At 34.5% G+C, this 27,622-nt stretch overlaps 1 protein-coding gene and 1 pseudogene across 1 annotated transcript; one reads left to right on the top strand and one right to left on the bottom strand.

Moving 5' to 3' along the window:
- The first annotated feature begins 666 nt into the window (after positions 1-666).
- Positions 667-27,156, top strand: LOC127560784 (ketosamine-3-kinase-like). Its single transcript, XM_051995653.1, has 6 exons — positions 667-847; positions 15,287-15,438; positions 15,906-15,997; positions 17,483-17,565; positions 24,804-24,926; positions 25,450-27,156. Exons 1-6 carry the CDS (start codon positions 707-709, stop codon positions 25,786-25,788), a joined length of 930 nt encoding a protein of 309 aa, XP_051851613.1. The 5' UTR covers positions 667-706; the 3' UTR covers positions 25,789-27,156.
- Positions 20,330-24,797, bottom strand: LOC127560787 (60S ribosomal protein L34-like; annotated as a pseudogene).
- Positions 27,157-27,622: the final 466 nt, after the last annotated feature.

The raw sequence follows: 27,622 nt of genomic DNA, 5'->3' as shown, positions 1-27,622 counted from the left end.
AAAGCCATATATACCCATCGAGAGGCCTGTGGGAACTGAGTATGGACCACAAAATAGCATTTTCACTCTTTTTATTGATGTTTGCTTGCATTTTGTTTTCCTTCTCAGTTTTTTTTTTCTTTTCTAGATACGATTTTTCTTGTGCAACAAGATAACTGTATAAATATGTATACATATATTGGATTTAACATATATTTTAATGTATTAAACATGTATTGGACTACCTGACATCTAGGGAAAGGGAAGTGGGGAGCAATGAAAAATTTGGAAGAGAAAGATTTGCGAGGGTCAATGTTGAAAAATTACTCATGCATATGTTGTAAATAAAAAGCTAAATTAAAAAAAAAAGAAAAACAAATATTAAAGAACATTGATCAAACATAAAAAAAATAAAAGGCACAATATGCTTGTGCAATTTCATTGATTGAATTTCTTTGCAGAAATTGACTTTAAGAAGTACCATTAGTCCAAGGACTAGCGACCTTCACTGGAATATCTTTACTTAGTAATGGGAGAAATTCCGGTGGAAGGGTAAAGCTGGAAGGTTCTTTGACCCTTCCCATCAAGCACTACCCACAGTACCAACCCCCCTCCTCTCCCATCCCCCTCTTCGCCCATCCTTTCCCTAAGCCTGCGCGCTCCGCCCCCTACCCCTCCCTTCTCAAAGTTGCTCTAGTGGGCTGGGCCTGGATACTCGGCGATAAAAATGGAGGAGCTGTTGAAGAGGGAACTGCAGAGCTCCACGGCCAAGGCCACTGGCCACTCCGGGGGCGGCTGCATTAGCCAGGGCCAGAGTTACGACACCGACCGTGGCCGGGTATTTGTAAAAGTGAATCACAAATCCGAGGTCAGAGCCGGAGGGCGACTCTCCCCTCTGCCTCCTTTCTTTTACTTCTTGGGGTAAGGGGGCTTGGGCGGGAGCGGTGGGCAGTGTTGGGCTGCGGGAGGAGGGCCTGGCTGAGGCTGGCGGGGCGGGCTCCTTTGCCAACTTGGGTCCCCACTGTGCTTGCAGCCCCCGTCTCCTCCACCAAAGCGGCTGGTGGCGCGGTCCATCCGGGTTCCCAAGAGGCCTTTGCGTGGATCCCTTTTTGGGCCGTGCCTGCCAAGGAACGATGGCCACTCTTGGGGGAGTACTCCTGACTGGACTAAGGAACTTGTCTAGGCACATCCCTCAGCCCTTTTTATTGGTCCTTTGGTTTCTGACCCTTCCTGTTTGCGTCTCATCCCATTCTTTCCCATCCCACTCCGCCTTTCCTTGTGGTATGGATAATTTAATCAGTGATTCTCACGTTGCAGAATCGGGGAGAGGGAAACTCAACAAAAACTTATTCCTGCCCAAAAGCAATCTAAATGCAGTTTTGAAGGGCAACTTGTGATCCACTAAAGGAAGAAAAGGAGGGGAGGAAGAATGGGACTTGAGAAGAGGAAAAAAGTACTTCTCTTTACTTTTTATTTCCTTTTTCTATTATCTCTTTTTATCCTCATCTCTTTCTCCTTTCCGATCTATTCCCTTCTTCTTTCATTGTATTAAATTTCTATAGAATTATTACACTTATTTTCGTGGCAAGCTACTTTTTTGCAATACTATATATGTGTGTGTATATATATATTCTGAAGAAATTGGGGTTAAGTGACTTGCCCAAGGTCATACAGCTAGGAAGTAGTAAGTGTCTGACATTTGAACTCAGGTCCTCCTGACTTCAGGGTTGGTACTCTATCCATGGCGCCATCTAGCTGTCCTTCAATACAATAGTTTTAAGCGTATTTTTTGCTTAACATGCTAGAACAAATTCAATCCTGCTTATTAACTCTGTCATTTCTTCTTTCTACTCTCTTCTGTGTATTTTTAAAATAATTCCCAATACTGTATTACATTGTGGAGAAATGCACATTAACAGGACAGGCCATGACAAAGAGTTGTCAACTTTTAATGTTTTCTAAAGATTTAAATATATAACTTGACAGTAGTTTTCCTTGCAGATTGTTCAAGCAAGAGCTGACAGGGCAAACTTAATGATGTGGATGTATAGAGATTGGGCCTGGAATTAGAAAGATCTGTTTTCAGATTTGGCCTAAAATACTAACTGGATAGGTCACTTAATCTGTTTGCCTTAGTTTCTTCAACTGTAAAATGGGGATTATAACAGCATTTACCTAACTTAAATAATGAGATCATTATTGACATAATGATTATGTCAATTCTTATTCCCTTCTTCCCCCATTTCTCTGATGATGGGAAATTGCCACATAGTAAACACTATGTAATTGTTAGCTGCTAATAATGATAATAATTACAATTATAATTATTCTGCTATTTTTGTAATATTAAGAGTTCTGATAGCCTTTAATTTGCTTTCTAATTCCTCATCTACTTTAGGATTTAATTCTTGATCTTAATTTAAATAGTGAAGCATATAGGACATTTTCTATGGTTAATATGAAGGTTGTTTTACCAAACTTTTTGAATCATTTCTTTGCAGAAACCAAGGGGAAACATGATGTTTTTGCCATGGAGAGCAGAGTTTTCTAGTTTTAAAAATATGTATTTCATAAAATACATTATTTAATATACCACACTTGAAAGCTGCCTATCTTGTCTAGCTCTGTCCTTAAGTAAGACAAAAATTTCTTGGATTGAGTTTCACAGATCATAATTGGACTTTAATATTTAAAAATATTGTAGTAAGCATCTCTTATAGTTTTGTAAGTACAGTCTCTTAGTACATGCATGCAGAGAATCTAGAAGAACTCAGCTGTTAAGCGTTCCTACTTTTTAGGAAAAAATTCAGTTATGTTTTATCTTATAATTTTTACAAGTTGACCAGAAGGTACATGAATGGACCAGATAACTTAAGAAAGTATCATCTAGTCAAAATACAGAGCTGACTCAATGACTCCTTAAGCCCTAAATACTCGTTAGTTTGATGTTTGTTTCTTTTTAAAAAAAAAATTATTATAGCTTTTTATTTACAAACATATGAATGGGTAACCTTTACAAAACCTTCTGTTGCAACTTTTCCCCTCTTTCCCCCAGCCCCTCTCCTAGATGACAGGTAGTCCAATACGTGTTAAATATGTTAAATTATATGTTAGATATGATGTTTGTTTCTTTGACACATTCCTCAACCCATCTTTGCAAAGTCTAATCTTATTTTTAAAAAAGGCATTTTATAAGATCTATCACTAACTCATCACTCTAAAACATTTAGAATATATATTTTTGCAAATATAGTTTTTGAGACAGGTGAAACTATTTAACTCTCACCTTTCTTTAAATTACATGTGGCATTAGCATTATTTAAGAATCCTTATCCTATTAATTTGATTTATATTTATTGTTACATTATTGTACTTTCCCATGAATGTTTTAAGAGTTTTTCTTTTTCTCCTATATTGTCTTTATTCCAGGTCGATTCTAACTTTTTTTGTTTTCATCTTTTTCAAGTCTGTATTTTTACCTTTATTGGCAGTATTTCTGGATTACTGATAACATTTTAGAATTGAATCTCTTATTGATAAGAACACCTCCACATCTGCTGTTTCTTAGTGTTTTTCTTCATTTACATATCCATTTTCTTTCATTTTTATTTTTGAAGTATAAGCTTACTTTTTTAATCCTTTGATAGATATTTTCAGACTTGGTACTTTGAGTCAGACATTGTGTTAATCCTTGGAGATATAAATAATAGTCTCTCTTATTTTTTTTTAATGAGGGAGATGACACAGGGAGAGAGTGGCTGGGGAAATTAGTTTTGGTCTGGAAAGTAGCAATTCTGATGAACAGCATAATAAATAAGTAGTTAATTGACATATCCTTTCTATAAGCTGTGGTGGTAATTAGAGGATTAAAGCTCTCTCAGCAAGAGATGTAAGGCTGGTGGGAGGCAGAAGCAAAAGCACTCTGGAAAATGGCAGAAATGAAGCTGAGGAAGCCTATTGCTCAAGAGTGTATAGTTAGATACTTTAGATCATATATGTTTTTTAAGAGGCATTTGAAACAATATAAAATGAATAAATATAGTGGCTGTAGGCCAGATAAGAGGGGACTTTTGGTTATATTGATTGTGTATTCTTCACTGGTGGCAGATTTTAAAGTATTTCTTAAACCATAACTTACTTGGTTACTTCTACCTCCATCTTGGGCAGAGATCAAAATGGGTTTTCTTTCCATTAATTATCTTTTTGTTAAATACAATATGTGTATACATGTCCATACAGTTATTTTGCTGTACAAAAAGAATCGGACTTTAAAATAGTGTACAATTAACCTGTGAAGAAAATAAAAAATGCAGGTGGACAAAAATAGAGGGATTGGGAATTCTATGAAGTGGTTCATACACATTTCCCAGAGTTCTTTTGCTGGGTGTAGATGGTTCAATTCATTACTGCTCTATCGGAACTGATTTGGTTCATCTCATTGTTGAAGAGGGCCATGTTCCATCAGAATTGATCATCATATTGTATTATTGTTGAAGTATATAATGATCTCCTGGTCCTGCTCATTTCACTCAGCATCAATTCATGTAAGTCTCTCCAGGCCTTTCTGAAATCATCCTGCTGGTCATATCTTACAGAACAATAATATTCCATAATATTCATATACCACAATTTATTCAGCCATTTTCCAATTGATGAGCATCCACTCAGCTTCCAGTTTCGGGCCTACAAAGAGGGCTGTCACTAACATTCTTGCATAATGTAAAATTTCTTAAGTGAAAAGGAGTTACAAATATAAAAAGTTCAAGAAGCTCTGAGTCATAGAACAAGTCATTGAGCCTCATTGGGACCCAGTTTCCTTAGTAATATGAGAATTAGAATAGAGGATGACCTCTGAGGTTCCTTTCAGTTGTAGACCTAGGAACCTGTAAACTATGCCTTAAGTAATCACACAAGCTAGTTCTCTCAATATCATGGGACATAAACTTGCCCGTGTCTGGGGACTTAAAATTCTTCAAAGGCAATTATGTTTCCTCTTTTAATCTCCCTATCTATGTTGGATTCCATTTGCCTAGATATGTGTTCTGTTTGTCTGTATTCTGTTGAGGCAGCTAGCTGGCACAGTGGATAAAGAGCTGGGCCTGGATTCAGTAAGACCTGAGCTGTATGATTTGGGCAAGTCAGTTTCTTCTCCAACTTTAAAAAGGGTATATTAATAGCAACTATCCCTCAGAGTTGTTGGGAGGATCAAAAGATGTAATATTTATAAAGTGCTTAGTACAGTGTCTGGCACATAGCAGGCACTATGCAAGTGGTAGTTTTGTTATTATCATTATTATTACTAGTAGTGGTAGTATGTCCTCATCTTTTTTGGCAAAGAAAAAAGAATTTGGCTCAAAGCTATGATACTGAGAAAGGCAAAAATATAAATACATCAGTGCCTCTCCTCAGTCACTCACTATTTGTTAAGCTCTCACTATGTGCCAACACTATAGTAAGTGCTGGGAATAGAAAGAAAAGCACAAAACAGGATCTCACCCTCAAGAATTTAAAAATCTAAGAAAGAAGACTGTTAGAGTTCAAATGTTGGAGTTAGTTCTTCTCAAAGGCACAGCCGGTTTAGAGGCTTGGAGCCCTTCGGATGTCTCCAAATCCAAAGGTTCTGTCCTTCAGCCTCTGCCTCTGCTTTCTTCTGCCTCCAACCAAGACAGAGATGGAAGGTCTCTCTTATCTCCTTCAGAATTTGTTGGGAGGATCAAAAGATGTAATATTTATAAAGTGCTTAGTACAGTGTCTGGCACATAGCAGGCACTATGCAAGTGGTAGTTTTGTTATTATCATTATTATTACTAGTAGTGGTAGTATGTCCTCATCTTTTTTGGCAAAGAAAAAAGAATTTGGCTCAAAGCTATGATACTGAGAAAGGCAAAAATATAAATACATCAGTGCCTCTCCTCAGTCACTCACTATTTGTTAAGCTCTCACTATGTGCCAACACTATAGTAAGTGCTGGGAATAGAAAGAAAAGCACAAAACAGGATCTCACCCTCAAGAATTTAAAAATCTAAGAAAGAAGACTGTTAGAGTTCAAATGTTGGAGTTAGTTCTTCTCAAAGGCACAGCCGGTTTAGAGGCTTGGAGCCCTTCGGATGTCTCCAAATCCAAAGGTTCTGTCCTTCAGCCTCTGCCTCTGCTTTCTTCTGCCTCCAACCAAGACAGAGATGGAAGGTCTCTCTTATCTCCTTCAGAATTTGTTGGGAGGATCAAAAGATGTAATATTTATAAAGTGCTTAGTACAGTGTCTGGCACATAGCAGGCACTATGCAAGTGGTAGTTTTGTTATTATCATTATTATTACTAGTAGTGGTAGTATGTCCTCATCTTTTTTGGCAAAGAAAAAAGAATTTGGCTCAAAGCTATGATACTGAGAAAGGCAAAAATATAAATACATCAGTGCCTCTCCTCAGTCACTCACTATTTGTTGAGCTCTCACTATGTGCCAACACTATAGTAAGTGCTGGGAATAGAAAGAAAAGCACAAAACAGGATCTCACCCTCAAGAATTTAAAAATCTAAGAAAGAAGACTGTTAGAGTTCAAATGTTGGAGTTAGTTCTTCTCAAAGGCACAGCCGGTTTAGAGGCTTGGAGCCCTTCGGATGTCTCCAAATCCAAAGGTTCTGTCCTTCAGCCTCTGCCTCTGCTTTCTTCTGCCTCCAACCAAGACAGAGATGGAAGGTCTCTCTTATCTCCTTCTGGGGAGCCCAGCCACCAACTTGCCGCGGAGAAAGGGCTTCTGGCGTAGCTCCACTGAAGTCCGTCAAAAGTGTTCTCTGCAGCAGAGTCGTTCCTCTTGAGTCCAGCGCGATCAGCCAGCCAAGAGGAAAAAAGTGTATTCTGGAATGGCTGTCTCACCTTATATGTGAACCTTCTGAAAGAATGGGATTATGGGTTTTCTCCCATAGTACTCTCTGGCCCAAAGAGCTTTAAGGTGTGGACTCTCTTGAAGTTAGAAAGTGTACTTTGTGAAGCTAGCATACTTCTGGACTCCAATGAGTAAAGGTGGGAACACAAGCCTTGTCTTGATTAGTTCTACTTAATACCTTGTTTCAGGTTCTGGCCAAAACAACTTCTTGTAAGATTAGATCAACTCTAATTACTTAGCAGTTAGTAAGGATTCCAACAGAAGACAACATGTAAATGACGATGTGCAGTTGTACAAGCTATATAAAGGAAAAATTAGAAATAATCAATGGAAAAAAGGCACTCGATTTGGGAAGGAGATTGAAAAAGGGTTCCTATAAAAGATGGGATTTTACCTTGGACTCCTGAAGCTAATAAGGAGCCATGGGAGTATAAGGAGTATGGGAGTGATATGGCCAGATCTGTGCTTTAGGAAAATCACTTTTGGCAACTGAGTGGAAAATAATTGTGGGGAAAGAGCTGTGACAGGGAGATCCAACCATGCAGCAATGTGGGCCTGCACTAGGATGGTCACAATGTCAAAGGAGAAAACAAAGCAATAGAATAGATAATGTGAAGGGGAAATTGATAGACTTTAAAAACAGATTGGATATAGAAAATGTAAGGATGGCTGTACCCTTGAGGAATAGATAAATTAGGAAGTGGCAAGGGATTAAGGAATCAGAATTTATTACTTCTAGATGTGAGGTACTACTCTGTACCATCTTGCCAACAATTATGTTAATTTTTTGAGAAAGAGTTTAATAAATTGGATAAAAAGAAGGAAACTTTAGATGCCAACAAAAGTGAGAAGGTCTGTAATTATATTAGAGCCAAGAAAAATCAACAACACTTAATGACATGAATATGCCTATGGTATACTAAAATAGAACAAGATGTTAGAGTACATGAATCTGTATTATAAAATGGAAGATAAAATAAAAAGGCAAAGTTGCATCACCTTTGTGTGTTTGGTAAACAATTGCAAAGAATAAAAGTATTATAGTGGAGTATCATTTAATTGTATGGATTGAAGATTGCAACCAAAAATGCATTCCTCTGCCAAGAGGAACCATTTATACAAAAGCTTCAAATTAACTGAAGGCAGTAAAAGAAAATGGAAATAAATCCCATAAAGGAGAAACTTTTAGAACAAATGCTGATTGGTTCAATTGCTTTAAAAATTGAGTTCAGTTGCCTTAGTCAGTTATAGATAAGCATAAAACAACTAACTACATACATGTCCTGATGTTTAAGGAAAATAAAATTTTTTAAAAGGTGAATATACTGATCAACACATTTTTAATGTGGATCAAACAAACTTATTCTGGGAAAGAATGCCTTCCAGAACTTACTTTTCTAAGAAAGAAAAAAAAAAACATTGAATTTAAAATGTCTATACTAGTATAGAAAAGAATTAGAGAATGAAGAATTAGAAAATGAATTGTTTCTCTTAAGTGAAATGAATAAGAAAAGTGTGTAAACATGGAAAAAAGAGTTAAAAGAACCACTGGTCTGAAATGGACATAGGAGGGTTGAACATATACACAGATTTCGATGTAGGAACACACAAAATTGAGCAGGGAAACAGGTGACATTAGAGAACAGGGATCAAAAGGGAGGATAATATGGGTAGGGCACAATCACAGACAAAATAAACTTTATGATCCTGAAAGTAGGGAAGGGGAAAGGACAGAGAAGTAAAATGAAAAGAAAGAACTGGATACTTCAAAAGTATCTATTTTGGTGAATGGCTGGATAAATTGTGGTATGTGGATAAAATGGAATATTATTGTATCATAAATGACAAAAGATTTCAGAAAATCCTAGGAAGCAAGAATTGATACATTATGAAGTATGTAGAATCAGAAAAATAATTATACAATAAAAAATTATAAAGAAGAATAACATTGAAAAATTTAAAGCCTTTGATGAAAACAGTAACTAACCACGTTACCAGGGTGACTGTGAGGAAGCATGATACTAACAAAGAGTTGATAAACTCAAGAGTGTGAAAGGAGACTTGAGACAACCACTATGTGGATTTAGGTTTTTTTAAATAGTGTTGATTTGTCATAAAGTTTTTTCTTTTTTCTATTAGGGAAGAGGATTTTAGGAATGGTAATGCTGCAATCGTACTCACCAATTTAAAAAGGAGAAAAAGCCATGAAACTTTTTTTTTTAATGTACAGAGAACAAGTAGTTCAGAAATTAGTGTAGATTAGTAAAATAATTTTGAAAGCAATGGGTGAAATTTATTATATGCTTTTTAAAAAAGCAAACAGAAGTAGAGATTCACTTTTTTATGTTAGTCTCTTTATTATGTTTTACTTTGATAAAGGAACTGCTCTTTTTTCATATTTAATATTGTTTTTATTATGACATTTGTTCATTTTAGGGCTAGTGTGATGACTGTGTATTTTAAAATCAGCTGGAGTCAGGAATTCAAGTTAAGGGAAAATCTTCAATCTTTATTCTTTTTGAGGTGAAGGGGGATTGTGATAACAATATGGGCAGCTGCGACAGGACCCAGCCAGCAGAGGTGAAGAGGGATCGCAATAGCAATGTGAGCAGCTGCGACAAGACACCAGTCTGCAGTCTCTTTCCTCTTTTCTCTCTGCCCCTCTGCCTCCACCCACCAAAATCGCCATTTCCTATACAACACATCAGGACTTGCACAAAGAGTGGGCGGGGGCCATTCTTTCTCCAAGCATATATATTAATAGAGTGTGGTCCAATTACTATTTAGCTCACATACTTGGGACCCTCAGTGCATCAACTTGAGCTTCAGTTCATTATATCTCCCACTTTCTTTTGTTTTAGAACACAGGTGGTCATGCCATCCCTGACTCCTCAGGGAGGTCAGAGCCCCCAAGGGGAGGTGATCACACCCTTCCTGACTTCTCAGGAAAGGAGTTGAAAGCACCGGAAAGGAGGTGAAAGCAACGAAAAGGAGGTGATCACGACCCCCCCCCCCCCGACTTCTCAGAAAGGGAGGTGAAAGCACTAAAAAGGAGATGATCACGCCCTTCCTGACATCTCAGGAAGGAAGATGAAAAACACCAAAGGGAAGTGGGGGTTGCTAGCAGGTTTCTGGGCTGAAGGGTCTTACTATGCACAAACCCATCAGCATGGGAGGTATTACACAAGCACATAGCAGTAACGCAGAGGCTATTAGTGATGACCCTCCCCTCAGTCAGTGCAGACTCAATGTGGTATAACAAACATGAATTGTACATGTAAGTAGCAGTATAACAAACAATATAAATCAACATGGTGTTGTAAAAGATTGCCAGAAGTCCTAGAAGGAGGGTATATAAACAGCAATCACACATATGCCTTCTTCAGCAGCCAAGAGATAATCCAAAACCAATCTATTGTCCATTGCTTCACATTCAGGAAATCCAATGAACCCCCCAAGTTTTTGAAGTCCTGCAAAAGTCTTTTTATGTGTTAGGGAATCCAATGATTCCAGTAGATTTTGAAGTCTTGTAACAGTCTTATCATTTTTCAGAAAATCCAGTGATTCCTGAGGGCTTTCAAGTCTTATGTCTCAGAAAATCCAATAATTCCTGAGGGTTTTCAAGTCCTACAACAATCTTATGTCCTAGAGAATCCAATGATTCCTGAGGGTTTTGAAGTCCAACAATTTTTGATGTCCATGAGTCAAACGCCATAAATGCCACGCTCTTGATTGTGAGCACAATCAACATCAGAACCACCCAATATTTCTTGTCTCTTCTCCCCGTCTCTCTGCGATGGATAAGGCAAATACAGCTTGTTGGCACCCATCTGATTCCTTCTCCACTTGTAGAGATACAAGCAAGCCCTCTCCCCCAAGCAATTAGCTTATCTGGTTCCTTCCATTCACTACTTTCTGGGTCTCTCCACATCACCTGGCGATTATCTAAAGATAGTGGAGCTGTTTGCACTGGACAGTGCCCTTCCAGTGGGTTATAAAACCTGTCTGCCGGAGCCAGTCTTTGTCAAAAATCAAGAAGTTAATAGTATAAAGGGTTAGATTTAGAAGTTCTCTAGGGTTACCTGTGGCTCCCCCTTTCTTTTGTTTTTGGAGGAGTGTCTTAATGTCTCTGTTTCTCCTTTCTACTATTGCCTGTCCTTGAGGATTAAAAGGTATGCCAGTGGTGTGTAAAATCTTATACTGTATACAAAAGTGTGCAAAATGTTTGGAGGTATATGCAGGACCATTGTCTGTTTTTATTGCTTGTGGCACACTCATAATGGCAAATGCTTGTGTGAGGAATTCAGTGACCACTCGGGCTGTCTCTTTTGCTGCTGGTATTGCAAAAGTGAATCCTGAAAAGGTGTCTACCACAACGTGGATAAAAGACAGATGACCAAAAGATTTATAATGGGTCACATCCATTTGCCAGATTTCATTGGGTCTCAAACCACGAGGGTTCTTCGTAGGAGCATGGAAAAGAAGGCAAGCCATACAGGCTTTTACTATGTTCCTAGCTTCCTCTCTTGTTATTCCAATTGTAAATGTAAAGCTCGAGCAGCCTGATGATATTTAAAATGAGATGCCTGGACTTCTTGGAATAAAGGAGTATCGACCAACATAGTTAGAAGGCTATCTGCCTTTGGATTACCATCAAAAATAAATCTTACCTGGATGCTTTCTCACTTGCTCTTGAAGTTTCTTAAAAAGCTGATATATATTAGAGGCTCCAAATTTTATTTGGGCTGTGGCAATTCTTTGTACCACACCTACTGAGTAGGCTGAATCAGATATTATATTTATGTCTCCTAGATAATAAGTAAGAGCTAGAATGATCACATATAATTCTTTCTGCTGTGTGGACTGAAAAGGAGTTCTGACTACTCTCTTTGTATTTAAGTCATGAGGGTGTACAGCACAAATATTATGTTTGGATGCATCTGAAAAGATAGTTGGTCCTTTAAGAGGAACTTTAGAAACTTTTTCTTCAAGAATCCATCCCCAATTATATAATAGTCTGGTTATTTCTAGGAGACCCATGTGTAAAATTTGGAGCCATGGCTAATAAAATTTGCTACTCTGGGATGGTCTCAAAGCATACATTAATTTGTGTATTGGTATAAAAGGTATATATCTTGTCAGGTCTTGTCCCAAATAATTGTACTGCTTGTTTAATAGCCTTTAATAAAATTCTAGCCACAAACACTGGGTAAGGAGTAAGGCTTTGTTCTGATTGTGCTGGGAGGTTCACCCACTCTATCACACTGTCTCCTTGATGAAGGACTCTTGTGGGTGCCTCTTGTGTGGCAAAAACTGATATTTCCAAGGGTTTTTGAGTGACTCTTTCAAAAGCCAGTTTCAGTTTACCAGAATGTCTTTTATCTACATATAAATTCACCAAGATTATATTATATATCTAGCTTTCCAGAGCCCATCCAACATTTATTTTTTCTGTTTTTAATATTTTCTTATTTACTTAATTGAAGGTAAAACTTCAGAATTGTTTAATTCCTGAAAAATGCCAGTTCAACTTTTCTCAAAGCCTCTTGAGCTGCTTTGTAAGCTGGTGAGGTGAATTTAAAAGCACCATCTCCCCTTAAAATGTCATATAATGGTTGTAACTGATAGGTAGTCAAGCCTAACACTGGTCGCATCCATTGGATATCTCCTATCAATTTCTGAAAATCATTTAAGGTATTTAGCTTCTCTGTTCTTAAGGACAATTTTTTGTACTGTAAGCACCTTAGGGTATACTTCATATCCTAAATATTGAAAAGGAGTATGTCTTTGAATTTTTTCTGCAGCTATGTACAATTTGTAATTCCTTAGTGTTTCTATGATCTTTTGTTAGACATGCTTCTAACATTTGTTCCTCAGGTGCACATCCCAATATATCATCCATATAATGTAATAGCATAACTTTTAGAAATGCTTTTCTTACTGGAGCAAGAGCAGCAGCAACATACATTTGACACATAGTGGGGCTGTTTTTCATTCCCTGTGGCAAAACTGTCCATTCATATCTTTTATAAGGCTCAGCTAAGTTAACACTGGACACTGAAAAGGCAAATCTTTTCATATCTTCCTTATCCAGAGGGATAGAATAGAAACAGTCCTTAATATCAATGACCCAAAGAGGCCATTGTTTAGGCAATTGAGAAGGAGTTGGAAGTCCAGGCTGAGGAGTTCCCATAGTTTCCATCTGTTCATTCACCTTTCTTAAATCAGTCAACACCCTCCATTTTCCAGATTTCTTTTTTACAACAAACACTGGGGACTTCCAAAGACTTAGAGAGAAGGTTGTAAGTGCCCTTGGTCAAGCTGCTCCTGTACTATATCTAATAAGGCCTGAATTTTATCGCTACCTAAGAGCTACTGTTCTATCCACACTGGTCTATCAGTTTTCCATTGGATAGGAACGGTGAAAATGTTGGCAGGCCTTCAACAGCAGCCCTACTTAAAAAACTGAAGTACTCATTTTTAATCCTAATTGCTGTAAAACGCCTCTTCCCCACAGATTTATGGGGATTTTTTCAACTATAAAAGGAGTAAAAACAACTGTTTTGCCTTCAGAAGTTCATCTCAGGGGCAGCACTAACTTCAGCTGCTATTGATTCTCCTACATCAGACTATTACAGTCTAGGAGCATTTTTCAGGAATTAAAACAATTCTGAAGTTTTACCTTCAATTAAGTAAATAAGAAAATATTAAAAACAGAAAGAATAAATGTTGGATGGGCTCTGGAAAGCTAGATATATAATATAATCTTGGTGAATTTATATGTAGATAAAAGACATTCTGATAAACTGAAACCAGGTTTGAAATGTGGCTAAACTAATTTTAAAATGTGATACAGAAGTAGAACTATTAGCTATTTACACAGAGAAGGTAAAGTTTTAAAAAATAATAATATGCTTCAATTGAGAATGTTTGAACAAACTGGTATATAAATGTAATAAGATGTTATTACATGATAAAAGTGATCAATATGTGAAAGCATATGAACATATGTGGAATGAAGTAGATCAATGTGAACAATTTACATGATGCCCATTATATGGAGATAAAAGGAGAATTTAAAAAACCCAAACCCAGAATTTAGACCAATATAGTGACCAATGTTGACTATAAAGAACTGATGATGATAGGGAGAGCTAGGTGGCTCAGTGGATAAGAGCACCAGCCCTGAAATTAGGAAGACTTAAGTTCAAATCTGGCTCAGATATTTATCACTTCTATCTGTGTGACCCTGGGCAAGTCACTTAACCGCAGTTGCTGCAGCAAAAAAAAAAAAAAAAATTGTGAAGAACTGATGATTATTCATTTCATATCTCAAAAGCTAATCATCTTATAACTTTTTCATGAATATAAAGACATGGTGAACCATAGATTCAGAGTTAAGTCAGTCTTGTCAGATATAGGCAATGTGTAGATATGTGTGGTTTAATTGACTCTTATTTTGTTATTCTCACATCTAATTTCTTTTTAGAGGAATCACAATCCAACTCTTTTGGAAATGCTCTTTTAAATTCACAAAATTAAAAAAAAATTAAAGAAAAAAAAAACTGCAAAGTGAGTTTTAGTACCATGGGATCTTTAAAAAGGAATATTTTTGAATATTTGGGCATAATGTAATTCTTTTAAAGAATAGAAGGCTTTCAGGCATTCTTGATGAAAAGATCAAACTTTATACAGAATAGAAACTCTGAAATTAAAACAAGAGACAAGCAAAATTTGAAAACACATTTGAACATTTGGGAGAGATTTTTGACAATCAAGTTCATATTATTAAAAATTTCTACTGTCTGTAAGAATCACAAAGACAAATGTCATATCTAGAATTTTTTTTGTAAAGTTTTGATGGTTTTAAGAAGAGAAAGGGAAAAATATGCACTAAATATTATTTACAAGGTAACATTATTTACTGTTTATATATATGCTATTGGCCATACATAGTGTGTATGTTTAAGCCTTCTTTCCCTTAAAAGAGGCAAATCACATTGTTATAATAAAAATAGTTTAAAATATGCTACATAAGCAATCACATGAGCACCTTGAAACTGTAAATGGCAATTTTATCTGTCTCACTTTGGACTTTGAATATATAGAGAATTTTTAAAGTGTTACTTGCACTGCATTTTTGGGTACAACTGTGCCATAAAAATAATCTATTTTGTTAAAGCTACTTGACATTTTGAATCCATACACAAAGCAGATTTCTTAATTTTACAGTATTTGAAGGTTTATTTGGGGACAAGCTGTCTTTGCTTATTCAGTTATCAAAACAGGTCATTTTTGGTTTGAAATGTTCTTTTTTTTAGAAAATATTTATTATACATCAGAGTTTGTAGGTTTTTGTTTCTACCCACCCTCTCCCCAGTTTTGACATTTCTTATTTCTTCCCCTTCTCATTCTTTTCCTGACAGGCCAAAAAAATGTTTGAAGGTGAAATGGCAAGTTTATTAGCTATCCTAGAAACAAATACTGTGAAAGTACCCAAACCCATGAAAGTGATTGATGTGCCAGGAGGTGGGAATCTACTAGTGATGGAGCATTTGGACATGAGATATTTAAACAGGTAAGTCTTAGGCATATTTTTCTCCTGAAGTTTGCATATTTTTTCCTTGTTTATTTCTGACACTTTTTGTACTCTGAGAAGATGCTTTTGAATGAATATCATATTAAAAAAATATGGCATCATAGCACAATGTGCTTTCCTACAGAATCTATTCTACCTTTAGTATTTTGTCATCATACTATGTGGAATAATAATGAAAAGATAAACAGATAGGAAGTATTTCAAATTAAAACCCTTGAGGATGATCAGTGCTAAGAATCGCAGAGGAAAGATGGAAATTTCAAAAAATGATGGCCCTTCTCTACTAAAGTGGTATTAATTCTGTGTTAATATATTTATTTATGCTTTATTTTTGTATTATGCTTTAAAATCTTAAGGGTAGATTTATTTACAGGTAACTTTGTTAGCTCTTTCTTTCTTTTTTTTTTTTTTTTTGGTAGACAAATTGATTTCTTTTAATTTTGTAGTCATGCTGCAAAGCTTGGATCTCTGTTAGCTGATCTACACCTTCATAACAAGAATCATGGTGAAACTCTCCAGAAAGAAGAAAAAACCATTGGTATGGTAAAATGGTTTATATATGTCTCTACACACACACACACATACACACACACACACACACACACCCCTCTCTATATACTGAAAGTAACTGAAGCAGTAGAACCAAAAGAAGCAAAAGTTGGGATTTATACTGAATTTTGAAAAGTAGCCGTTTGGACAAAGCAAAGTCAAAAGAGCCAAAGAATGCCAAATAGAGTTGGTATATAGATAGTTGTTAGGAATGAATTATATAACTTCATTAGTTACAGATAGATAGATGCTTAAATATACATAATTGTGGGAATGCCTAAGGCAGAGGTACTAAATATTTTTTTTTTTTGGATCCCTTTGGTAATCTGTTAAAACCTATAAATATCTTATCAGAATAATTTTTTTTTTTTTTTTGCCTACATCCTTAAAAGAAATCTAAATTTCAGCCTGAGGTTATTTAAAGAGGTAATTTTTTTTCCCTATCCAAATTTACAGATTTATTGAAATCTTATAGGGATTTCTTGGAGGTCTGTGTATTCACAAATAACCTTAGTACTAAGGTTATCTAAGATAATCTATATCCTGTAGAACTTCTTGGTATCTAGAAGTGAGCATAATGCAAATTCATTTTGGCATTATACCTATTGAGGAGTTCTGTTAATCAATATTCTGCAATTCTAAAAATGTTTTTTAAGCCTTAAAATAAAGTTTTATACATTCCTTATAATTACCCTAATATAGTGGTGATTGAAGTGAATAATTGTTACTCTTTATAAAGTAAGATTCTGAAGTACATTAATAAATTTACTTTTACTTTTTTTGTTTACATTGGTATAAATTTATGTTATATAATATGATGTATTTTCATATGTTTCTATATTTTGAAATGTGAGATTGAATTGAATAATACTGATAAACCATATAGGGTAATTGACTCCTAAGCTGTTAATGAACTATTAACTAAAATACTTAATTCCTTGACTGTGCATAATAACAATATATTCTAAAAGGCCAAGCAAATTATAGATCCTTATACTTCTTGCATTACCTATACTGTAATTCTTCCAAAATATTTGAAGCTGTGACTGAAGTGCATAATCTTGGCTCTTTCAGAAGAAAGTATTCTGAGCTGGTTATCAGCAAATGTATTTTTTATATTGGTTATGAAATTAATTTTAGCTCCTTAATGAATTGACTTCTTTTCTTTTTCTACCCTTCTAAAGCTCCTCTTTGCTCCCTTTCTGTTACCATCAGCAAATCATATTTTCAGTTACTCCTTTTGGAACCAGGATTATCTTCCTGATGTTCTCTTGGTGAAATTCCCTCTAACTGTTGGTGTTGGTTGAAACTAGATCCCTTATTTATCTCTAGATAAGAAAACAAGGTGAAGAAGAAGACATTCAAATCATTTGTGAAAGTGACTAAGCAACTGGAAGCTGTTTATTCCATGGGTGGGAGCCAGGGCCTCTCTGAGGAAGGTAACTGGTGGTTTTTTGTTCTTTTGCTTGCAAAGGGAAAGGAGGAGGGCAGGCAGAACTTCAGTTTGTGGACCAATTTGGGTTTGATGTGGTAACCTGCTGTGGATATCTCCCTCAGGTAAGTGACACAGAAGGTTGTTTCGATTTAATTGATCACCTCTGGCTAATAGATTCATATGGATAAAGTTACTTTTTTGGTAAAACTTTAAATGCAAAACTTACTATATTGTCTTTTATTTGTCAAGTATTTTAAAAAAAAGATACTAAATATATATGCTTTACATTCAAGGACATATGCAGAGTAAGAAATAATGTGTTACATGTAACACATCACTTCAGGATGGCTAAGAATTAAACATTCTTTTAAAGATTAAAAAATTTAACCTAGATTTTTTTTTCTTTAAAAGTTTTTCTCATTCTGAATTTAAACACCAAAATAATATTTTTACATATAAAGTAAATAAAAAAAAGAATTGTATATGAAAATGTGAATCTCTCTTATGTGCTGCTTGTTTTACTTTTAAGTATGTAACAAATTAAACATTTAGTTTTCATAGCTGGCCTGTTTTCTTTCCCTGATACCCTTTCTTTTGTTCCCTTCTATGCATTCTTTAAAAAATTGCTTCTATGATTCTGTTTTCTTTCTTTTCTTTTTCTTTTGTTAATCCTTATGTTAGTCTTCCTGTGGTGAAAGCAATATTTTTTCCTTCCTATCATTCTTTCTCTTTGCTTCTAATCCTATGCAAATTAGGTTTATTTTCCTTTAATAAATATTGAAACCATCTAGGGAAGTTGAATGACTCAGGGGACTAAGAGCTCAGTCTGTTGACATCACTTCTTAGTACAAAACAGAAACAATAAGCGGTTCCAGAATGCTTGGTTGATGGGCCACTGTGGGCAATACAGAGGCAGGATAGCTTTACTCAGGTGTTCTTGATAAATATTTTTGTTAAATAGCTTTCTCTTGCTAAGGCTTAGTAAGTCTCCTTTTGTTAATGATTAAAAGACCTCTAAGTTTCTCATTTCACTTTAATATTGAACATAGACTATTTTTTAAATAGTATTTTATTTTTCCAAATGCAAACAAAGATTTTTTTAACATTTACTTTTGCAAAATTTTGTGTTCCAAATAAGCAAACAAACAACAGCAGCAGCAAAGATGAAAATACTATGCTTTGATCCACATTCAGCAAGTCTTTTGGAATTGTCTTGAATCACTTCATTATTGATCATCACTTAATCTTATAGAACAACAATATTCCATCACATCCATATACCATAATTTATTCAGCCATTCCCCAACTGATGGATATTTACTCAATTTCCAATTTCTTGCCACTACAAAAATGGCTGCTATAATCATTTTTGCACATGTGGGTCCTTTTCCCTCCTTTAAGATCTCTTTGGGACATAGGCCCAGTAGAAACACTGCTGGATCAAAGGGTATGCAGTTTGATAGCCCTTTGGGCATATGAACATAGATGAAGAACTGTCTTGAATCAGGCTAAATCCAAAAGTCAGGCTTACCCCAAAACATATGATTCCCTAAATTGTATTAAAACAAATAAACAAAAACCAAATAACCTTTGTTATCTGCTCATTTTCCTAACCTATTACTCAATTTTTAATTTTTTGTTAAAGTAGGCCTCTGTTTCCAGGGTGAAGAGAGCACTATTCCAAGCTGCTTTCCAGGATCCTTCTAAAGATCTGATCACAAGCACTCTTTTCTGCCCTGGTCTATTAGGTGTCCTACCTACTGTAGCTGTAAAGATCTAGTGTGTTAAGGCAACAGAGTCTAGTTTAGCTGGTGCTGGGGCCAGAGCCAGGGCCAGGGCTAAGGCCACACGGCTTGCACTGGGACTGTGCACTAGGCTCCCATCCTGATTCCACAGACTTTCCTGCTGATCTTCTAAGCTGTCTTTGACTGGAAAATATTCTACTTTGTCTTTTGGGTGTTCTGATGCTCTAAAATTTGTCATTATTTAAAGGAATTTGGAACTGTTTTGTGGAGAGGCTGTCTGAGCTCCTGCCTTTACTCTGCTGTCTTGGCTCTTTCTCATATCTTGGCTCTTTGCAACAATGTTATTACATAGTCAAAATGAATTTCCATATTGCCCATATTTGAGAATGTATGTCTTATTGAGTACCTTGAACCCATCACCTTTCAGGTGCTCTGAAATTGTGATTCATCTTTGCTTTCATCAGAATTCTTAAATCTTTCAGAATTGTTTTTTTTTTCTAATCAGATTAATAAATGAAAAAGTGAGATATTGTATCCTCTGAAACTTTTTTAGTCAGTTGTGTGACTATAAATATTAAGTCTTCTTTAGAAAATGTCTGTTGCTTTCACTTATTATACCTTCATCCATAATACCTTTATAATATACATATACATATTATTTTCATACAGAATTTTTAGGGATGGGAAAGTAGTCATGAGTGGGTAGATTGCTGCTATTTTATCAGTTTCTTAAGGACACTTTTCCAAGATTGAGATCGGATCTTTTAATAATTTTAAAATGCCTTTAACATGGCACTTGTGTCTATATTTGGTCTTGTGTAGCTATTTTTCTCATCTTTATTTTCTTTAGTGTCATTTTTATTTGGGGCCAAACATAGTGGCTTAATTGTCACTGATGGAGAAAAAAGTTTCAATTTATCTTGACAGGTATTTTCATGTTTGTTGTCCTTATAGTTTTTAGTCTTAAATATTCTTGGTTTAATCTAATTTGAACAGTTTTATTGCCAAGCTTTTTATTAACTTATTTTTATCTCTATTTCATCCCATTTTATAGATAATACTTTTATACATCTTTTTCTGTAAGATTTTGCAAATGAGTTTATATTTTAAACTGGCATTGCCATTTTTATGTACTTGGCAAGGAATCAAATATTTGCTGACTGAAGTAGTTTCTTTTCTCTTCTTATTTCTTTGTTCTGGTGTTGATTTATAGCAGTTAAGTTTCCTTAGTAAATAATGATAATTTATATCTGTTTCTTTTTATCCATTTTCTACTTTAGCTTTTGATGTTTTAGTAGTATATTATATTTTCTCATTTTATTCTCCTCCTTTGGTATTTAGTTTGATCTTTGCTCTAACAAATCAACTATGTGATAGATATGTGGATAGCTGATTGGGAAATAACTCAAATTAGTAATTATATATCTTCTCTCTGTTAAGATACCATTTAACTTTTTGTGGTGTGTGGCACTCTGCTTGAAGAAAAATTAATGATCTGTAGTTGTAATGTTTTTGTGTGGAATATAAAACCTGAGCATCTTTCTTTTCTTATTCATAAGCCATATTTTTCAGAGGGTTTTTTTTTGACCATGCTCCCCAATTTTTACTTGTACATTAAAGTCATCAAAAGAAAAGATTGAATTTAAAGATCTTAATAGGTCTTTCATAGAATTCTTCTCTTCCATCTCATTTTCTTCACAAATACTAAATTGCAGTTATGTCCACAGATAAAAAGCTTTATGCCAAATCCAGAATTCTTGATTTTAAAAAATAAATAGGAATAGCTTTCCACAGTAAGTCAAAATTTGAAGCATTCCCATTAAAAACAGTGTGCCTACTATCTCCTCTTCTATTTTTCAAAATATTGTCATTTACAATAAATCAGGGAGAAAAATTAGAGGCTAATATTGGAAATCAAAAGGCCAAAGTATTATTTGACATTTCGGCATTAGGAGATTTTTTTCCATGATCCCACAGTCACTTTATGTTAGAGATAGCACTAGAATCTAGGTTTTTCTGACTCTGTCCACAATCATGCTGCCCTTTTTATTGTTGTTGTTTTTTTTAATTTAATAGTATTATTTTTCCAAATACATGCAAAGATGGTTTTCAACATTCACCTTTGCAAAACTTGTGTTCCAAATTTTTCTCCTTCTCTTCACCAATCCCTTCTCCCCAAAACAGGAAGCAATCTGATACAGGTTAAACAAGTGCAATTCTTCTAAACATATTTTCATATTTGTCATGCCACACGAGAAAAATCAGATTAAAAAGGAAAAAAAAAAAAGAGGATTAAAAAAAAAAACCAAGCAAACAACAGCCAAAAAAAAAAAAAAAAGTGAATCTACTATGCTTTGCTCCACTTTGATTCTCCATAGAGGTCTCTGTATGTGGATGGCATTTTCCATCCCATTTCTATTGGAATTGCTTTGAATCACCTCATTGTTGAAGAGTCAAGTTTATCACAGTTGATCATCACATAATCTTGTTATTGTGTATAATATTCTCTTGGTTTTGCTCACTTCATTTAGCATCAGTTCATGTAAGTCTTTCTGGGTTTTTCTGAAATCAGCCTGCTCCTCATTTCTTATAGAACAATAATATTCCATTATATTCACATGCCTTAACTTATTCAGCCATTCCCCAACTGATTGCTCCTTTTATTGTAATACTGATAAAAATAGGCCAAAATGGTGGAGGGAAGCCAGAAAAATGCTTAACCTTTTCCAGTTTCTCTTAAAATCACATGAAACCAAGCCTTTGAACAGAATCTATGGGGTAAGTCCTACAAAGGCAGTGGCAGAAAGCATCTAGAGAGGAGTACTTTGGAAGCTTTAATTGCATGAGTAATACAGAGAAAAGAGAGAACCCAGATCATTATGAAGGTCATAATGAAGCTTTCTTTTTGGGACATAACTATTTTACATTTCACCCAATGCAAAATAAGCTCTTTATGGTGCTTGTCATTCAGTCATTTTCATTTATGTCCAACTCTTTGTGACCACATTTGGGACTTAAAAAAAAAATTTAAATACAAATAAGAAAAAACACAGTAGGAAAAAAAAGACAGAAAAATAAAATAAAATAAATAAAACATTGTCATGTGCCCAGCAGAACATCAGGGAGGATTCAAAATATATAATAATAAATTTCCATTTAACCAAAAAAAATAATAATAGAAGAACTAAAATGTTTATACTCTTTTCCTAAGGATTCCACTATTAGGCAGAAGAGATCAGTCATAAACAAAGGTCTTTCCAAATTGAATTTTAATCATGAACTGTTCCTATAATTGCACAATGCAATGAGTTCTAAATCCGTCTAATTATATAATTGTCCAGTCCATATTTCTCCAGCTTTTTCCCTAAAATATTTTATGAAATGTTTTCTAAAATTTGAATAAACTTTTTTCTAGCACACTTGGTAGTATCATTTTAGTAACATTTTTCCTTCTCTTTCTAAAACTTCATTTTCCTAAATTACATGTAAAAACAATTTTAACATTCTTTTTTTCTTCAAATTTTGAATTCCAAATTCTCTCCTTTTCTTCCCTCCTCCTCTCATTGAGAAGGCAAACAATGTGATATAGGTTATACATGTGTAGCCATGCAAAACATATTTCCATTTAAGTCATGCTATGAAAGAAAACACAGACCAAAAACCCTGAGAAAAACAAATAAAATAAAGAAAAAGTGTCTTTCATATGTCACTAGCAGTGGCTTAGCAATCATATTTGCCAGTTCTTTCATTAACTGAGAATAGAGTTTATCTGATGACTTTAACAAGGCTTCAAATAGATATTCTATCACTATCTCTTTATTTTCCTTGAACATCAACTCCTTAGCAGCCATTTTTATTGTCATTTCCAGGACAAAGTTATTCTCCTTAGAATAAAAACCAAGCAAGTTGAAATCAAGAGATTCTGCCTTTTTTTCCGTTGTTGCCATCATCCCATCCACCCTGAAGTAGTTGCTATATCCCTTCTTTAATTTTCCTCCTTAACTCAATATCATCTTTTTTTCACGTTTTAATTTTCTTTATCATTAAAAAAAAACCAACTCATGTCCTTTTTATTTATTTTTTAACTTTGTGCCTTCAATACCTTCATGACAATTTTCTATTCCTCAATCAGGAAAACACTCTTTACCCTGTCATGCACACATTTAGCACCCCTACTGATAGGTTTTTTTGTTTATATCTTAAGAACATTAAGTCTCACTGCACGAATACCTCAGAGTCTTCCTGAGCATATACCACAAACTGAATTTGGTGCTTTTCCAACTTTAAAAAGATAAACAATTCTGTTACCTGGGATTCAGGCCAGCTGAGTTTTGTTGGAAGCTATATTGTAAGACAATCTATGGTGATATGTCAAATGCTGACCCATTTTAAATTTCTGTTTTAATTTAATTTAAATTTTAAAAACCAATTTAACTTAAAATTTAAATTAATTAATTCTATAAATAAATGTAATTTAATTAATTAATTAAATTAATTAAACAGAATTTAAAATTCTGTTTCTTAGGTCTGTCACCAGAAAGGGGAGGGAAAAGCTCTTCAATATCTCTTTTAAAAAATTAAGATTAGCGTCCCTTGCTGATCTATGTGCATTCTTACCTTAGCACTAATTCTTGATAATATCTTTAAAGAATCATGCATTCCCATATTCATTATGTTGTTTGCCCTTACTCCTATTTTCTGTACCTTTTTTTACTTTTTACATCTTTTATTTTCCCTAGATTTCTACCCCTCTCCCCCAGGGCCATCATGTAACAAATAATATTTTTTAAATACAAAGAAAAAGAAGAGGAAACAATTAGAACAACCTATCAATGCATGAAAAAAATCAAAGAAGTTGTACAATGTTCAATATCCATGGACCCTCCCTAGCCATTTGCAAATTGATAGGCATCTACTTTTCTAATTCTTTACAATCAAAAATGGTGCTACAATTATTGTTCTACTGTCTTTTAATATCTAAGTAGGATAATGAATTATCTCTGTATTTGCATTATTTTAGGTAATTCTCACCTTTCTTCCTCCCTGGAAATATTTCCCTTTGTTTCCTCAAAATTCATTCTTGGGAATTTCCTATTTCTCTTAGGCTGATATCTATGAGGTAGTACCTATCTTTCCTCTGAACTCTTTGAAATCGGATTTCCCAAAATCCAAGGCACATGTCATAATTATACTCCTGCTTTAGGAGCATAATACCATAACTGTACAAATATGCAATATTATATAATGACTTTCAGAGTGTAAGAGCATAAGAAGAGACAAGATGCTGTATAAAGTAAGAGAAAGAAAAGATTACTAAGTTGATAGCATTGGGAAGACTCCTTGGATTATGCCTCCTCACTGGACCCCTAGTTCCTTATCTTTAAAAAATAAGCAGATTATACTAGATGATTGACAAGGGCTCTCCCACCTGTGATATTCTGTGGCTTCTATGTCTGCTTTAGACAGAACTCTCCAGAAGTAGTAAACTATAAAATATATTGAATTTTTCAGTATTGCCAAATTATACTTAATATTTTGTGCTTTGGTTCTGCTAGTCACTATTAAAACTAATTTTTGCTCTTTTTTTCCCCCTCCTTTTAATTTTAATCTTATAGGTGAATGACTGGCAGAAAGACTGGGTAACATTCTATACCAGGCACCGAATTCAACCACAGATAGACATGGTAGAGAAGGAGTCTGGGGACAGAGATGCAAGAGAACTTTGGTCTCAGCTACAAGTAAGACTTATGCACAAATTCTTAGTGCTGCCATTTTACACAAACATATTCTCTGACAGTACCGGAGTTGAGATAGTTGTTTCCTTAACATAGAAAAAGAAATAAATCAAGTTTGCTTTTTGTGTCTGTGTTTCTCCAGAGTAAATGTTTAGTAAAAATCTGACCTGATAGTTCTTTGCTAGAATCTCAAACTTGAGTGTTTTTCCACCCATTTGAGTAACACATAATAACTTGGTTTGAATGTTGTAAAATGCTTTTTAGAATAAAATCAATTTGCAATCCATAGCTCCTTTGGGAAAATTCAGCTTAACTTCTCTATAACTAGAGCTGCTTAGAATTCTCCATCACTGGAAATGTTCAGAGGCTGAACGACATCCTATTAGGGATATCATAGAAAGAATTTATGCTTTAACCAAAAATCACCAAGGTTCCTTCCAAGTCTGAGATTATATTATTACTTTAATTACTGAAACTGAAAAGATGGTAATCACCAACATATTCTTTTTCTCCTCTTTTTCTTTAGTTGAAAATACCTGGCATGTTCCAAGGCTTAGAAATTGTACCTGCTTTACTCCATGGAGATCTTTGGGGAGGAAATGTTGCAGAGGATCAGTCTGGGCCAATTATTTTTGATCCAGCTTCTTTTTATGGCCACTCAGAGTTTGAGCTTGCCATAGCTGGAATGTTTGGGGGCTTTGGTAGCTCTTTTTACTCAGCTTACCACAGCAAAATCCCTAAAGCTCCAGGGTTTGAGAAGCGACTTCAGCTTTATCAACTTTTTCACTACTTAAATCATTGGAATCATTTTGGATCAGGGTATAGAGGATCTTCCCTGAATGTAATGAGAAACCTCATAAAATGAATGCTTTTTCTTTTTGTGTTCTGATCTCAGCTCACTCTGGTGATTCAAACATAGTATTATTTCTCTAAGGAAGTATGTAACATTATAGTCAACATCTAGAGTCTAGGATTTCTCTTGTACCTGCCCTCTCTTCCCTGAACACTATCATATCCCCAAAGGTATTGGGTTTTGTTTTTTGTTTTTAATTTTTTTCCTGAATTAGAGTAGCTCAATATTGAGCTTCTTAATCCAGAACTCACAAACCCTTATAGTAGCTTATTTACAAGCCATGAAACATACCTCACAGCTTAGAGAAAATTTTATTTTAAAGTTGAATTTTACTAAATGTTAAATAAAGGAAACTAGATTAAGCTATGCTACAAAATAAAGAAACTGTGAAGAAATGGATGACAGCATTTAGCCATCATGTTATCAGAATAAAAAAAGGAGAAGATAGTAATCAAGTTTATTTGAAGTGTGAATAAGAAAGTTAATACAAAATGCCCTTATTTCTTTCTTGATTACTTTAAACACATTCCTTTTAGTTTTATTTAAGTTTTATTTAAGGAATAAACCCTTCTTGAAATGTGAAGGTTTTCTATCCTTGGCTAGCTATATAGAATATAAGAAGTAGTCAGTTCTGCTTTTTGATTGGTATAGCCTACATCTGGAAATGAAAGCCATTAATTAGAAACTTTTCAACATTCAGGATCACTGAATCTAATAAAAAGAGGTAGAGCAGCCACTTATGTTTTGTAATAATAGTGTTCTGTTTTTTCCCTCAGAAGAATCTAGAATCTACTGACCCAAGAACTATTTTTCAAATATAAGAAATCAAGTGTTTCTGGTTTGATGGCAGAAATATAGGTTCATTAATTGAGGAGTATAAAACATTTGGTAGATGGAATTGTGTTTCTTAGGCTACTTACAGATCTGAAATGTTATCATAATGGAATTGCTGAGTTGGGTCTAGATTTTACCATGCACAAGGGGACTTCCAGATTATTTAGACACATTTCTTTTTTTCTGTTGCTTCTTTTGCTGTGTGTCCTGTACAATAACATTAAATGAACTTTTATGTAATTGTAGCTAAGTGGAGTAATTTATTTGCTTTTTAAAAATTTACTCCATCTAATTCTACCATTTTCCTAAGCTTGGTCAGTTATCTTATTTTCATAGAATATTAAACCAAATTGTGAACTTGCTTCCTTTACTAAGTATTTCAACAATATGGTAATTTTAATGAATGGTGTTGATGCTTATCACCCTTTTAACATGGGAATTTTGACAGGGCAATTACTATGCTGCTTGTCTTATGATTTGACTAAATAACAGTTGTAATGTTCTTGTATAGCAATAAAATAGACAAAGCTTATTTTTAAAAATCAATTTTGGTCTTGTTACTTTCTTGTTCATATTATTTGTAATTGTTTTATTAAAATTTTAATTTACATATTTTTTAAAATATCACTTTCATTTACAAATGAAATCCCTTGTAAGAAAGGGGGCGGGAGGGAATGGGAAAAAACTCAATCAGAAAACTCCCAAAAATAGTGCAGAAAGGCAAGAAATGAGAGTTAATAAGAGTAATACAGAGTAGGTAATGAGGAAACCAAATTATCATTCTGCAGATGTTATGATGATATATCTAGAGAAGCCCAGAGATTCTACTAAAAAGCTATTAAAAATAATCCATAACTTTAGCAAAGTTGCAGGATACAAAATAAATCTACATAAATCATCATCATTTTTATATATCACTAACAAAACCTAACAGCAAGAGATACAAAGAAAATCTTCATTTAAAATAACTATCAATAGTATAAAATATTTGGGAATCTATCTACCAAACAAA

The sequence above is a fragment of the Antechinus flavipes genome, chromosome 4, assembly GCF_016432865.1.
Source record: "Antechinus flavipes isolate AdamAnt ecotype Samford, QLD, Australia chromosome 4, AdamAnt_v2, whole genome shotgun sequence".
NCBI classification, from domain to species: domain Eukaryota; kingdom Metazoa; phylum Chordata; class Mammalia; order Dasyuromorphia; family Dasyuridae; genus Antechinus; species Antechinus flavipes.
This window is presented reverse-complemented; position numbering and strand designations above follow the sequence as displayed.

Bases quoted from the DNA above. Each gene is read 5' to 3' on its own strand.
- LOC127560784 (XM_051995653.1), top strand. From the start codon at position 707: ATGGAGGAGCTGTTGAAGAGGGAACTGCAGAGCTCCACGGCCAAGGCC. The intron at 15,998-17,482 runs GTATGGTAAAAT...TTGCTTGCAAAG, and splicing joins GAAAGAAGAAAAAACCATTG to GGAAAGGAGGAGGGCAGGCA. The intron at 24,927-25,449 runs GTAAGACTTATG...CTTTTTCTTTAG, and splicing joins AACTTTGGTCTCAGCTACAA to TTGAAAATACCTGGCATGTT.